This window comes from Vidua chalybeata, chromosome 6 (assembly GCF_026979565.1).
Source record: "Vidua chalybeata isolate OUT-0048 chromosome 6, bVidCha1 merged haplotype, whole genome shotgun sequence".
NCBI lineage: Eukaryota > Metazoa > Chordata > Aves > Passeriformes > Viduidae > Vidua > Vidua chalybeata.
Window position 1 is genome coordinate 25,748,445 of NC_071535.1, and position 16,259 is coordinate 25,764,703.

At 36.2% G+C, this 16,259-nt stretch overlaps 1 protein-coding gene across 2 annotated transcripts in view; it reads right to left on the bottom strand.

Moving 5' to 3' along the window:
* NPAS3 (neuronal PAS domain protein 3) overlaps positions 1 to 16,259 on the bottom strand; it is a 597,540-nt gene that overhangs the window by 28,294 nt on the left and 552,987 nt on the right. For both annotated transcript variants that reach the window (XM_053946205.1, XM_053946206.1), the window contains one exon: positions 2,657 to 2,850. In XM_053946205.1, coding sequence (XP_053802180.1) covers positions 2,657 to 2,850 — 194 coding nt within the window. The remainder of the gene's footprint in view (positions 1 to 2,656; positions 2,851 to 16,259) is intronic.

Here is a 16,259-nt window from a genome sequence, read left to right on the forward strand (position 1 = left end):
CAGCCTTGGCAAACACCCAGATAATTAATCTGACAGCTTCAATCAGCTGTTCTGTTGATTCCTTCCCATCTTCTGTTTTTTTTTTTTTTTTTTTTTTTTTTTTTTTTTTTTTTTTTCCGTTTCATTTTTACAGTCATATTCTGTACTGTAGCTACTATGAAATCCAAGTTCTTTCAGTTTTATTTCATTTTCCATGAGTGGAAATCCTGCTGCATCAGTGAGATCACATTCACCTCCCAGAACTGGCAGAAGTATTTCTACTATTTGAAACTACTTTTATAAAATATTTTTAACGAAGACACAGAGGCTTAAAGTGGAATTATTGTAGCATACATTCAAGTACCACTATATGCATTCTGCATTACCATGAGATAAAATCCATAACAATGAAAAGTTGCTTTATAATGTTGCCTTCAGCTTAAAAATTGAAAAACATTAATAAACTCAACATTTTCTTGCTGTCTTACCACAGTTTACCGTGTCTTATCAGCCCTTCCTATGTGATTACCAATCAGTGCACCTCACTGGATGAATTTTACAGTTTTCAGTGATGTCTTTCTCAGGCATTTCAAAGTTTTATTGCTACATGAATATAAAGGGAAGGTTTGAGAAAAATGTTTAATTAAAAAAATCCCACATATACAATTTAGGGCTCATAAAAATGCCAAACTCACAGCAGAGAAAGCATAAATCTTCCTAACTTGGCCTAAAAGTTCATATCATTCTTGACCTGATGGAACAGTTCATTTTTCACATCTATTTGATTCCTGGCTTTTTTTTTATGGAGGTTGCCAATAAAGGCAGCAGTAAGTGCAGGTGATTTTGTTAAAAGGGAATTTGTTCATTAGGAACTGGATAGATACCAGCAACTGACTTCACAGAGGCCTTTGAAACACTCTGCAGTGGTAGCAGCCTTCCATTACTACCTAGGTAGGTCACAGTGAAATCAAAGACTTAGGGAAAAGTTTTGTTCTAGATCCTATTCCTAACACCCAGAGCTCTTTTGCCAGCTGCCAGATTATACAGCATCTGGACACTCACTGGGTAGAGTGTCAGGCAAAAAGCCCAAGCTTTAATGCCATTGTCCACTTTTTCTGTGGCCTTGTGCAAGCCATTTTCCATGAAGCAGTTTTTCCAAGCTTAAAAATGAGAATAATATATTCACTTTTAGAAAATGCTTTGGAAGTGTAGATGAAGTGTTCTAATAGTCAAGTAATATTTTTTAAAAAAACTATTGCAGCAGTGCAGCAATGTGGCAGCAAAGACAACCTCATAACTGAAATCCAAGATTATTTTAAGTTGTTTAAGATCCTGATTCAACAAAACAGTTGTTAATCCTTTTTAATAAAAGTTTCTATTGATGTGCTATCCTGATCACAGGTATTCCACTATAATTGAGCAATTATGATTTCTCATATCAGAGAGCTTCCACTCAATTTATAATGTGCCATCACTGCTGTCATAAGAAAAACTTGCAGTAGTCACCTTGTTTCTTCCACTTTTTGATGATGTCCCCTTCACAAAATTTCTTTTGGCTGCATTACCTTCCTTCTTCCTTTCCAACCTTTTCCCCATACCTCGGACTTCCATCAATGGACCCAAACTTATTATATGTAATTTCCTTCTCAGATATTTTTACTCTGCTCTAAATACGTATTCCCTGGATTATGTTTTGATTTTTCAAAATCAGGACTCTGAGGTCTTAATGGTCTTGCTCACCCCTCTGATTTCCAGGCTTTCCCCTGCCCCATGCACAGCCCAGGCCCCCATGGTAGCCCCTGTCAGTGCCCAGCTCCCCACAGCCCTGCCTGGCCATCGCCCTCCTGACCTGACCCCAGCCTCAGGAGATGCCCCGTGCCAGGGGCTGGAGCTGCCCCTGTGCCCCCCAGCTGTCCAGCTCCCCTCCAGGACACAGGGCCCTGGCTGCCATCTCCTGCCCTCGCAGGTCGCCACGCGGAGCCCCTGGTGCCACGGGCACCCAGCCCCCAGGGAGCAGGAGCTGAATTTAAATCCTCTCTTTCACCTTCCCATTTCACTCATCACTATCATGTAGAACACAGCCCCCCCAACCAGCTCTTCATCACCTGTTCCCATTTCACTGCTGTCTTTCCCAGTATGCCCTTAACCAATTTTATTCTACAGTTTTCCCACCTCTAACTGCAACAGATCCCACCTCTCTAGCCTACTATCTAGGCCATCTGTGCTTCTGTTCCATTAAACACTGAGCATGATAGCTGTAATCTGCAAATTAGTTCAAAAATGGAAAACTTTAAAACTTCATACAGAAAAACTTGTGGAGGGGAGGATGGAGGAGCATAAGGACAGGCATACAGGTCAGATCAACGTCTGTCTAGTCCCAAATCTTGCCTGTGAGAGGGACAGTGAAAGACTGTAAAAAGCAGAGAAAGCTTAGAGGAGTATTTCCTGGTGTATCTTCCCCTGTTTCAGAAGACATCCTGCAAATTACGGTTTTAAATTTACCTTTATCTTCTAAGGATGTAATAAAAATGAAGGTAGTGATGATGAGAGTGAATTCAACGCTCTCCTACAACACCAGGATGACATTGCAAGAGTCAAAAATTTCAAAACTTCTTGCCAAGCCCATGGAACAAAGAATACAAGCAACTAAACCAAAGAAGGGATCTAAAGGCCATACCTATTTTCACAGTAAATGATATTGAGGTCCATATTCACACGAGTGACAAACATGTGGCAGTCAATCCTGACTTCATTAATTGTAGGAGGTGGCAAAGCATGAGCAACGACAACAAGTCCCATGATTTGGCTGGGCACTGTCCGTCCATGTGACAGTGATACTCTCAGACGTAACCGGCCTGTTATATGAATCACCTGGAAAACAAAACCAATTAAAAATACCAGTGAATTCTGAATGCAACTGTGACATCAGTTTTTTTTAAAGGATAGCTTTACTATTCCCTACAGATCAATTAACACTGCCTAAAATTGTACTAAGTAACTGCCAGTATCATTGTTAAGCTTATTAATATTGGCTGTCAACATGCCCTATATGTCCTCATGGCAAAAAGAACATAACAGGCAAACACTCCACATTCATCAAAAACCTAAGAACTACTGTGGTGTTGATTTTTGCTGTGGTGGTTGTTACATAAAGAAGGAATACAACAACAATAAAGTAGAAATTCAACAAAGAGAGTGGGATAAAACTGAAATAATGTAGCTGGAAATTAATAAAGTAACCACTTAACAATATTTGGAAATTGAATATGACATAAGAAAGACCAGCAGTTTTGAAACATAATGGATTTCATTGAGTTGGTTGCCACCTACACCATGGAAACACTGTTCACTGCCTTGAATTTCTTCTTTGTGGTTGGCAAATTGAGAAGCAACAGCCTACAGGTCATCTGTGAGCTCAGGTGCAGGATGGTCTTTCTGCATCCACAGTAAAACATTTAAATAGTTGGTATACATGTAAGGCCTTTGCTTAGTGCACTAGGCATGTATGGAAAGCTCTGGGGGTGGCAGTTTTCTTCCATATGCAACAAGAAAATACCAGGAGATGCTCAGATCCAATAGCATCCAAAAGAACTGTATCCCCCTTCTAAGAATGCTCCCTGAAATAGAGTAAACTGAAACTCTGGGAAAAGAATAATTCACCACTTCCAGTTTCACTCCTTCAGGAGTTCTGTATATAAATAAAGGGGTTGTTTTTTTCCAGTAAAATAATATAAATACAGCATATTGAACTGAAAATGCAAACTACAGTTCCTGTACTCATGGATAAGAGAGGCACAAGAATTGCCAGTTGTAGGCTGTCACAGATTTTCATCCTCACAATGTGGTACAACATCAACATTAAGAGAACACTTCCAGGAGATGAGGGCCCCTTTCTCTGTCATCCTAGACTCCCTACCCAGAGGTCAACAGAGAAGTTGGTCGATTCCTGGGTCACAGGAGGAGGTGACAAAAATGGGGTAAAAAGTGCACTGATACTCATCTCACAAAGATAGAAGACAAACCCCTTACTTCTGATCTGAGATTGATAATAGAAAGTGAGAAAGAAGAAAATTTGTCATTTTTAAGATTGCAAATCACAAAGTGCATCCAAATTCAAATCCAATTCATGCTAATAAATCTATGATGTAAGACTTGAAATGTGGTTTTTTTTTTTTTTTAACCTAATCATTAAAACATATCCTTTCACAACTATTGCACATTTCGAGCCTAGCCAGTGTGGTGAATCTGAATGAGGGAAGTGATTAGCTGCTGTGTAAGGCCATTTCAGTTACAGGTTTCTGACCACCCGTGTTTAAAGTAACTGTTGCCTAAACTTGCACCTTTTAAGGGCAAGCTATTCTATGAATATTTGAAAAAGTTCCTAAAGGCAAAGATGCAAAAACAGCATTTCAAACCCACTTTAATTATTTCTTTTTCTTAAAACCTCATTAACTAATGAAGAAATAGCTAAAAGAAATAGGATTAACTTCACAGGAGGGGCAGTAATAGTATATTTTGCTCCTTCAAGCTAGGCTTGCATATACATCTGCTTTTTATCATTATCTGTCTCTTTTTATCATGCAGTTTCAGCTTATGCAAAACTCAAATCTGTAAATGCTTGGAAAAATGCTGATGGATAACTGGTAAGAATGTGAAAATTTATCTTATCCTGAACGTGTCATGCAAAAGTATCATTTTTCTGTTGTTTTTTCATAAGAGTCCTTATGCTAGTATGTTTGAAGTTGGCACGAACACTTCAGGGAATTTTTAAGCTATATCATATATATATCTTTGTATTTTTGTAAACCTTTATGTCATTGGCAGCGAAATATCGAAATTATTTGTTTTTGAACAACTCTCTATTCAGGCAGTACCTCACTTTTTTTCTGATTCTTCATCTGAAATACACTTCAGATGTAGTATTGCCCAAGAGACAGTTCCAAACCTGCTAGAACCACCATATGTTAACATTGTTGAATTTCAAGAGAATTTGCTTCCAGATTCAAATTATTTAGCATGTTCCTAATTCCATCATGGATCAAAACATGTTCTGAATTCCCATGTGAAGCAAAATTTTAGGATTTTAATTCTGCACACTGGGAAATGTACAGCAAACTACCCATCAGTTCCAGTGCCTGTGTGCCTCTAAAGAAACTGTATTTCCATGCTTGACATCCCTTTCTATGACAACATTAGTCAAATGCACCAAGTGGGAAAATCTAATTGGTAGTAAAAAACAATTCTAACTGTCATGACCTTGTCTATATTGTGAGTACTGCCACTTTTAACACTGGTTCATTTGAACTGGGATTAGGGGTGATAGGAATTATAGGGTCAATTATCTCCCGTAGCTAAAATTAATCTTTTTATAATTCAATCCCACAGCACTAGTCTATCATATCCTAAAGCAGTATTATGACTTTAATGAAGCTAAATTGCAACAATAAACTGCTTTATGAAGGACAATAGTTGGCTCCAGATGTAAATATATAACAAGAATTTGCTGGGAATTTACTGAAAATAAAAAGTAAACTCAGCTCTTCTGTACAGTTCCCTTTATAAATGCTTCCTTCCTAATCAATCTTTATCTTCTTTCTACTAATGCTGTATGAATAGACAGGCACATTTAGATGTCACAGCAAGAGAAGACAGTGATACTGTGTTCTATTACAAAAAGGTGGGTGAATGCTACACTCCTGATCAAAGGATCATCAGAAACTTTGTATGTCAAGAGCTGTACAGATTTCCCCATCATTTCTTCATCTACCTTCTAAATTAAATTAATGAAAAGACTCCTTTTCTATATTGCTGGGAGCTGGACTGGGTTAACTGTCCAAAGACTTCTTTGCTTACAAACTGTTTATTAGTAGGTGTAACTGTGATTCTATGATTCACACTATAGAAGCCCAGGGAAATCTTATGGTTGAAATAAATCATGTGACCTGATCGAGACCAGAATTTTGCTTAGGCTATTTTGATCTATATTATTGCTTGTAGTATAACCTTGGATAGGCAGGTGGGTGAAGAAAAAACATTTTGCAAAACCAACATTTTTCAAAACCAGAACTTTTAACACTGAGAAATGAAAATAACACTTATACTGTAAAGACATTATGCTGAAGCAAAACAAATACTGCAAAAATCTTCTGTACTGCTTAATTGCTTTGTTTAAAACAAAAAAATCTAAATCAACTTTGCCTAACACTCCAATATTGGAAAAAAAAAATTATTTGGCTTTTATTTTTAGCTGATTAGAAAATGGATTTGCAAAATATTGTAAGTACATGTAAACACATGGGTTTATGAGTGTGGGAGTGTTAACAAGCCACATTGGTTGGACAAATATATATTTCTTTTCCCTGCCATATGCTCTCTTTAGTCATCTGTTAGTGATATGCACTTAGATCTGCTCTACTAATGTCTACTCATTATAAACAAGCACATCACAAAGACCTTGATAAAACCTTCCCTCTGTCAATACTTAAGGAAAGTAAAGCCCAACAATCGAAAAACACATCTGGAACCTGCTCATCATCCTTTAAAGTTAATCTCACCTCTGAAGATGGAAATACTTTCTTTGTCAAAAGATATCTTTAAATATTACATCCATTTTTTCACATACATGTGATGTCAGAGTAAGGACATGCATTACCAGAGGCTATAAAAACCTGTAAGCATGAAAAATCTGTGAATTTCACCTTTCAAATGTCTCTGTATGCTTCAAAACTTAAACTTCAATTTGAAACAAATTTGTAAACTACTTCTTTTGTTCTCTGTGTAAATGATTATGCCAGTTTATTGTGTGTATGAAACCACAGCACTGGCAGAAGTTGTCCCCCAGCTTATTTAGTGAGACATTACATTTGAAGTCTTAAAATTATTGTGTAGAATAACTTTTTTAGAAAACAATCACAAAAACATCCGAATGTATTTAGTGTGTGCCCCTAGGTATTTAACTATTTTATAAACAACTCACACACGCATTTATCCCCCTTTATAGAAACAACTGTTTCTGAAGGATATATATATATATGTATATATTTGTTTTGGTCTCTCAAAGATGTTATTTTATACTTCCAAAATCAACACCTAAATCTTTAAACACAGCCAATTTAAACTGATGAAATTGGCCAAAGAAATATCTTATAAACTATACCCATATTCTCTCATTTTTCTTTCAAAGAGTTGTGTGCTCCTTCACTCACTGATTCATGCATCTCAAAACCTGTCTGTGACACCAGTGAGCCAAATGTTTTAACACTCTGCAAGGTAATGAGTTCCTACATGGTTTCAGGTGATTTCTAAAGTGAGAGTGAATATTTGGAAGCAGAATTTCCAAAGAGCCCAGTGTCACATTGGGAATTTACACTATGACATCTGAAAGCTTTTCCTTTTCTGACATAAAAATATAACCATGTCTATCAACCTGAACTTCAGTATAGATTTCTTCATTGTGTCTACACACCAACCTTGTCCTGTTATATCAAGTCTGCACCAGAACAAAGAAAAGTAGTACTTAGTGCAGCTGTCACTGTTACATTCAGAGCCATGGTGGATGAAAATAAGACAAGGCAATAGTCTATGATTCCTGAGAAACAGCTTTGCAGTCGGTCTTGATTGAGTTAGGCAATGAATGCCATGTGAAACCACTGTTCAGAGTTGTGGTCTTGAGCACCCATTCAAAGAATATGAGTCGGATTTCAAGAAGGGGGAACATTATTCCTAACACATACATAGTTTCAAGGTCAATAGCCTCTTTCCCATCTACAAGTATATTTTAAATCCCTTCAAATACACCTGCAAAAGACAGTCTGAAAATGGAAATGGTATTTACATTTAAACAGCATATTTGGTCTCAGGATGTATTTTATTGCTAAAAAGTCAATACTAGTTTTTTGGAGACATTTTAGGCTTTTCCCATCTTTCCTCTGTTATCACTCCCTCAAATAATAAGATTCAAAAGCTATTCTACTGCTTTAAATAGTCACAGGCAGAATTTAGCTAATCCTAAGGGTTTTAAAAAAAAAGTATCCTTATGAGACCTCAAACTTATTGGTGCTTAAAGACAAGCATCATGTGAGAAACAACCCAGTGTTGTAGGCTCAGTTCAAAGCACTTGCTCAATCCCTAATGATCTGAGTAGAATATTATTGATTGCATATGGGGAATGTTGAGATCAGCAGCAAGCACAATAGCCACAGTCACTTTCATTCAAGTACACTACAGGGAACAGATCTCTTCTGTGCTAAAGTTACTGTTTTGAGCATGCATGCAACAAACTGCTTGTTCTTCAGCCTCAGGATGCAGAAGGTTTATCTCCCACTTACCTCTGTTTGGATAATAAACTAAAGAGAAGGGAATGGGGACAGCTTTCTAACTCTCCAAAAAAGAGTGAAGGTAAAACAAGAACATGAGATTGCCCAAGTTACATTGGCTAGGCTAAGGCTATCATAAGAATACTCTGTGAGAATAATGGAAGACTGTTGTATGATAAACAGCTCCTGAAGCTGTAATTCAAAAAACAAAACAAAAGCATTTTCAAGAGTGCACAAATGTTTTTCAAGAGATATCAAATCTTAACAGACTGGGAAATTAACAGCAGATCAGAGGTTCCTCAAGTATTTATGGTTCCTTAAGATTAACATTATTAGATCCTAAACTTATGGCTTTTTCATTCTGCTATATGACACATTTCTTTTTTTTTTTTTTAATTTTTTTTTAATTTGGGATACTAGATAAGCAGTTCCTCTTCAGTACAGCGTAGCACAGTGTTCTGTGCTGTCTATGGGCACATATCTGTCTTTATTGCCATGATGGTTCTCATGTTAGAATTCTGAGGTCCAGTCTTGCACTGGTGTACATTGCAGTGTACAATGTACACTGGTGTACATTGTACAATATACAATTTGACAATTGTATATTGTCAAATACTAGTAGGATACACTCTTGCAGGAGTAGAAGTTGCATGATCAATTCTGTCCTTCCAAAAGCACATTTGTATTGTAAAATATGTTAATGATAGGACATCCTTTCATGTGTTGGGATTTTTAATTAATTGCAATGGATTAGCAAGCTGCTTTTCTCTAAACAAAAGATGTTGTAGAGCTGACACTCCTGAAATCAAGTTTATAATATAAACTCAAGAAATATTGTGTTGAGTTTATAATTACATTTTTTCAGTTCAGCACATTATAATTTTTCAGTTATTTTGCTTTATGTCACTGCAAAGGTTTCCATTTTCATAATAAGTCCCTGCAATAAGAACTCCAAACTTTCCACTTTTAAACAGCATCCCTTAAATACATGCAGTATTATTAATTTAAATTATTAGGTTTAATTTTAATACCTTTGAACCTTTAATAAATATCTTATTAACAACTCTATCAACACTGTATTGTCTTTTCATAATGCAAAACTTAAAAGCATTTGAAGATCAACATTAAAAAATGGAAAAAAAAAAAAGAAACCAGACGAAATCAACACACAGCAACCTGAAAAAGTAGACATAAAAACTGGGTTTATAACTGAATACTTTTTGAAGTAATTGGCACAAAGACTGTTCTAGTGCAGATTGCTGCAAGAGCGCTCTTGGCAAGAACATCATAAGCACTAGCAAAACTTTAATATGCTCAAACAGCCAAATACAAACTGACACCAGGAACCCATGTGTGGCAACAAACAGGAAAAAAATAGAGTATCTCAATTTAATACAAACCTACATACAAAGGGATCAATTTTTACAATTCGTGGTTTAGCATACAATACAGCTGTCCTCAGAGTGAATATAGAGCAGCTATACATAAGAAATTAGAATTATCAATTCGGGGGAATTTCTCAAGAGTCCTTTTGATATGTAATACAGCAAATATAATGACTTAGAAACCAGACATCAATGCATTAAATGAGATCAGGTTGAGATCTATTTAGAAAGGACAGGTTTAAGCTGGAAAAAGAATCTCTTTGATATGACCTCCAGAGCAGACCATTTGCAGAAGGATTCAAGATGAGCAGATTTACCCTTGCATATCTGTTTCCTTCACAGCTGCTTTAAAATATAAACTCTAAAATTTTTAATATTGAGTTATTGCAGAATTAAGTCTATGCAGTAAAAAAGATTAAGAACCTTGGATATTCTTGGACTTCTTGTAAATGTTATAATGGATTTTGTTGAACTCAGAGGAAAAAATGAAACATAGTTAATTTAAAATCGAGCTAACATAATTAACTTATTTAAAAATGATTTCTTATGGAATCTGGCTACTGCTGGTCAAGCTAGGAATTTGAAATGTCTCAGAATTTTCAGTAGTCTGCATCGCTAATTTGTGGTCAATACTTATTTAACCCTGAAACTCAAAAGATCAGTTCACTTTAACAGATTTGCCACTTCAAATCCCTCGGTGTTCAAATATGTTGCATTTTTTTTTCTTCATGGAATGTTTGAAGTTCCCTTTAAAAATAATGCCTTGAGGATATTTTTTCCTTAATACTGTTTAAAAAAAGTTGAAAGCATTTAGCTATTGAAGTGTGCAGGGTTTCAGTAAAGGAATAGTTGTCCCTGCCCATGAGCAAACTCTCTTGAAATTCACTATTCCAGAATTCTGTTGCTTTTGCCAGCAGTGAAATTTAAACCTAAAAAAGGACTTTTGTTGCATTGGTTCCAATGCAGTTTATCAGAGTATTGGGAGATGGTGGAAAATGGCTGCATCATTCTGCAACAGAAAAGGTGAAAATGTTGTTTAAAAAAGTTAGTTTCAGCTCTGTATGTCAGGCAACCAAATTCTGTTGCACTAAAGACAACTAAAAATAAGTATACTTCAGATGTAGTTTCTTTATTTCTTTCTTTGCAGGGAGAAATAAAGAGGTTCTTTTAGTCTTTTTTTTCCCCTACTGTTTTGTTTGATGTAGTTCTTAGCAGCCCAACAATTACCTTAGGTGATTCTCTGCAAGGACTTGATAAGTAAGAAAGGACTAGATAAAACAAAATATCTGATATTAATGTATTTTCCCACACACAGAGAAAAAGATATAGAAAATGCTGTTGTCTGTAAAGACAGAAATGGATTCCCCAAGTCAACCTTGATTAAGACAGGAATGTTTATGCTCTGCTCAAGCTCTCCACCTGTGGTTGCAGCCCCAGAGCTCATTCTGAAGTTAATAATAAAAAAAATTACATTTACTCTTCCTAATTTTGTGGCTAAATGGGTAGAAAGATCTGATTTTTGCACATAGTAAAGCAGGGACACACAATGGAGAGGGCTGAGGACTATTATTCAAATGTCTTTAATGCTAAGCTTCCTCTGCTTATTTTAATGCTTGCATGCTTTCCCCTAGCATGGCCCAATTTTTTGCTAGCTGTATACAAGCACACAGGGTCTACCCAAAGATCTTGGACAACAGAATGCGTGGACTTTCCTGCAGAATACCACAACTGTGACAAAAGGAAAAGTGAAGACAGGCAAAAAAAGATGAATTTCCATAATTATTAATATGCTTTCACTTTCCTTACACCAATGAAACTTATTGAAAAATTGAAAATTGAAAAATGTTCAGTATAAAGGGAAAAATAGTAAGGAATATGAGCTGATTTTATAAAATTACAACTGCAAATTTCAGAAAAGCTTCTGCAGGTGAATAGTAATGCTTCCACATCCAGATGACGAAATGGAATGATCATAAGAGGGGAGGCAAAATTCTTCTGGTATGTCTGTCTGCCAAGATCTAATGTCAGTAGTTCTCTGACTGTTCTCAGTGTTAATTTGAACAGTTTTAAATACACTTCACATGCTCCTGATAAAGAAAATAGCATTGAAACTGCAAACCCCAAGCCCAAAAGTGGCTTTACAGAGACTTGGACTGCAGAAGAAGGCTGGGCCACACCATGACAGCCCTTCCAGAGGAGCAGCCACATGTACTGTCATTAGTAGACAAAGTCCATCCACACAAGGGATGAGATTTCTCTTTGAAGAAAAAACTTTTATCCACTTGGAGATGGATGGTCTTTGCAAAGCTCTGACCTTCTCCTTGACAGCTACAAATGGACCACTATCTATGATTTGTTTCTATAATCCACTTAATGCAGCAAGCTAGATTATAGATAGCAATTTATTTGTAAAAATCATAATAAACCACCATTGTTTTAAATGCTAAACATGGATAAATGGGGAGTAAAAACTGATGAGACAAGGTTCGTGTTCTTGAATCTACACCAAAGAATTATGGCAGACTCTTGCTTTATCTGCATTGGAATCAATTTAGTAATTTTTAATTCACTGATTTTCTGTTGTTTGCTTAACATTTATTAATTGATTGTCATTCTCATGCAATTAATTTGAAAGTTGGCAAGTTTAACATGCAGAGATTAATTTTCTCTTACTAACTCACCACTAAGAACACTTTTTTGGAAAAACCGGTTACCAAGAAATTACCTCCACATCAATCATATTTATAAATGAAATACAGTAGGGGTGTTGCATGCCATCTGTCAATCCACACTGAACCTTTCCTTATAATTGGCTGAGTTTTTCTATGTAATTCAATAAAATAACCAGAAAAAATTAGGACAGCTCTCTTTCACACACTGCAATCCTAACCAAAAGTCAGCTTGAACACCTAGGACTTCTCTCTGCAAGCCTGGGAATCTCTCATTTAAGAGTATGAATCTTAGGTCACACAGAAATAAATGGTATTCCTACCCCATCATCCAGTGGTCACGGGATCTGCACCTTTACAACAACCTACAGGTTGCTCAGCTTCAAGTGTTTCTCATCTGGAATGAGAGCCATCCATTTGCCCTTCATGTCACACTCATTTTTGGTGGCTGAAATGTTTATTCAGGAGAGAGTAGAGATAATGAGCAAGATTTCTTTGCTCTTAGTTACCAGGGGCTATTCACAAGACTTTGGACTCACTCACTCTGTTCCTCATTGCAACACAAACCAGCAGAGTGAAAGGAAAAATAGCATTCCCTACTCTCATTATTTTATTATGGCTTTCACCATACTTGGTGTTTAACTGAAAGCCCCAGTTTCTGCATCTTTTTTTCCTCTGTGTGTCACTTAGGCTGCTGCTGTAAAGTGGACAAATTGACAAAATAGACTTTTTTTATGGAGAGAGGCAAGAAATATGTCTTAGATAACAAATATCTTGTAGCCTATATAAGAGTAGAATGGACTCAAGCATTTTGATCTCAAAATGAGGATTTAATATCTCTCACAGACTGCACAAAGGTTCAGAAAAATATGCAGTTAGGAATGAGAAGACACACAGAATGAATTCAGCATGCAATGCAGACTGTAAGATACATGAGCGTGCAAGCTGTGATGCATGGAAGTGCTGCAGGGCTTGTATGAAACCAACCCAGACATTTATTTATTTTTGTACAGAAAATAAGATGTGAGCTTTCTTCTCTCTCCTGTAATGTTGGTAAGAAAGCTCTGTGGAAGAAAACTAATATTTTCTGCATTTGAGCTGAAATCTGAAGTTAGCTCTTCATGTAGCAACTGAAAGTAGAGCATATACGCACATTCATCTGTACTTACAGCTCCTGCACATCCCACTGGTTTAGTGAGACTAGATCTATGGTCTATTTGTAAAATGAGACTTGAAATGATCTAAAAGACTGTGAAAAATGTACATAATATTTAACAAATCAAGGTCAGTGGGTTTCCTATAGAAAACTAGTATGAAAACCTTAGAACAGCATCTTTTAGATGGATTTTAAAACTTTCCTATGGAAATTTTTACCAAGCACATTAATTCTCTGTTAAAATTTATGGAATCATTAATATCTTGTTAGCCCAGTAGAACTTTTCAGTAAAGAAAGGGAAATAAGCTAGAAACATATGTAAATTTTGAAGATTTTTGTATACTTTGACCTGGTGAGTCATTAGTAGCTCACTGCACATCCATCTATACCCCTGTGAAATTCAGTGGTGCCTGGTATTGCTTAGACCATGTAACACAGTTCAGGATTTGGCTCATTATCCTGTTTAAGTCACTTCTATTATAATTTCTCCACTTTCATCTACTTATGCGGAGCACCTTCCTTAAATCTCAGGTGAAATCCCCAGGACACCTCATACAAACATGTACTTTGGATTATTGACTGTCTGGTTTCATGGCTAAATTTAAAGCAAGCCAGCACTATGGCATTGTATATTTTGCTGGAAATGTTTTCTGGCTTTGTGGGGTATTCACTGCATGATTTGATAAAAACAGAGGCTAAATGAACTCTACAATTTGTATTCCTACAGGCACAAGTTTATTGGCTTGGGTTTTTTTTTTTTTTCCTTGGCTCTGTCTGTAAGGTTCATTACTTACAGTTACTGCAGAATCAATTTGAAATGGCCAAAATCAGTGATGGAATTTATAGCACAATAAACGTACTGCCATACAAGTGCTGCTACACATGAAAGGGCTTCGGAATATTTTCAGCAATCCTTCTACACAGCAGAGTGTTCTGTTTTTATCAATTTAACAGAATCACCACAGGTATATTCTAAGAGGTGTAATCCTGACAGCTACACAGCAGATTTTCTCTGAGGCAGATATTTTTACAGGAAAACAATATTGTTGATAAAATCTTAGCATATCAGAACACAACAAGGAAACTGCACACATCTTTTTCTTTCTCCATAACAGGCATTTGCGGTTCCATTTCACTCACACAAAAACTGCCCTTAACCAGAGAGTTTATGAAGGAAAGATTTTCACTCTTCTTGAGATATATATTAATTAATTATCAGCACTATGGCATGTGGAAAATGTGGAGGGTATTTGTAGCTAAACATAAAGTATAGCATCAGCAGTTCCCTGTTTCTAAAGTCTATAAAGATTTACATTTCTACTTAGTACATTTTTCTTTCCAAGTGTCTCTATTATAGACATCTCATATTTTATATCATTTTAAAGCACAGAAAGTTTTAACTTTAGGATGATGCATTGTGCAAAAAAGACAGAAAAGACAGATGGCAGGCTGTCCTCCCCAAAACTCAATTTCATAATATGCATGTGATTGCTAATAGGCAGGCACTAAAAAACAATTTTCCTTGACGGAGAAGAGCTGATAAATTGTCAACATAAACTTTGTCTGTGGTTGCTCCAATGATCTAAAGCTCTTCTGTGAGCTTTGTACCATCAAAGTCTGCATCTTCCAACCATATAAAAATTTATGAATGCATATGACTATAAAGTGACTGAAAACAACCCATAATGCATGTTTGGGTATTGAGAATCAGCTCCTTGCTTCTTCAGGAAAAGCTATGTCCAGTGCCCCATTCCTAACCCTGGACATATGACTGTGGGAGATCCAGGCTGGACCCAGAGATGCCCAGAGCTGAGGGAAACAGGGCTCTGCATTCAGCTATCTCCTAAGCACAGTGCTACGTCTAGTGCTGGACTGAATTAACCAACATAGTCTTTATAACAGTGCAAAGGGTCACAAGAACTGAAAGCCACTGATTTTTAGGAAGAAATGATACATTTCTGAGCTCTTCAGCAAGGAGAAATTAATGAAAAATCTAATGAGATAACTGTTTCCAAGAAGAGAATTTCTTATACCTCAGACCTTCCAAAATATTTCAAAAGTGAAAGGGGCCACTGAGTTCACATGAAATAAAATTGAGCATTTTGCTCCTGCATGACAAATTCTTGGGGAAAATGCCCAAATTATTTGTGCATAGAACGAGGCTTGCTTACATTGGTAGTGCAGAGTTAATTTCAGATTTAAATAATTCACTGTAACTGATACCTACTAATTTGGATTTTTAAAAGGCTTATCACTATTAAATATTTTCATGCCTCTAAGAATTCAGATCTTATTTCTGAGAATAACTGAGAAGCAGCAACTCAACAGCAGATGAGCTGTGACTGTTATGTTATCAACATATTTGCCTGGAACAAAATGATGTGATGATCCCACCACATATTTAATTGCAAAAATTCCTTGAGTTTGATTGTGAAAAGACTGAAACATTTTGAACAGGTTTCTCTTGCCATACAGAGGAGACTTGCACTACTTGCAAGTATGTGACCAACTCTGTAAAATAAAGCCATGGGAAGAATACATATTTCTTGAACTTCCTTTAGATGGGGCTAATACTGTCAGTTTTGAATGCACCAGCCTTGCATCCTATTGCTTTAATTTTATGCAGTGTATAGTTCTCTATAAATATCCCCTAAAACAAACAAACAAATCAGTAGAAAAAGAATAGATGTCAAACTTTAGAAATATTGTCAAATACTAGTAGGATACACTCTTTTCCATTTATATTTGGATAGAG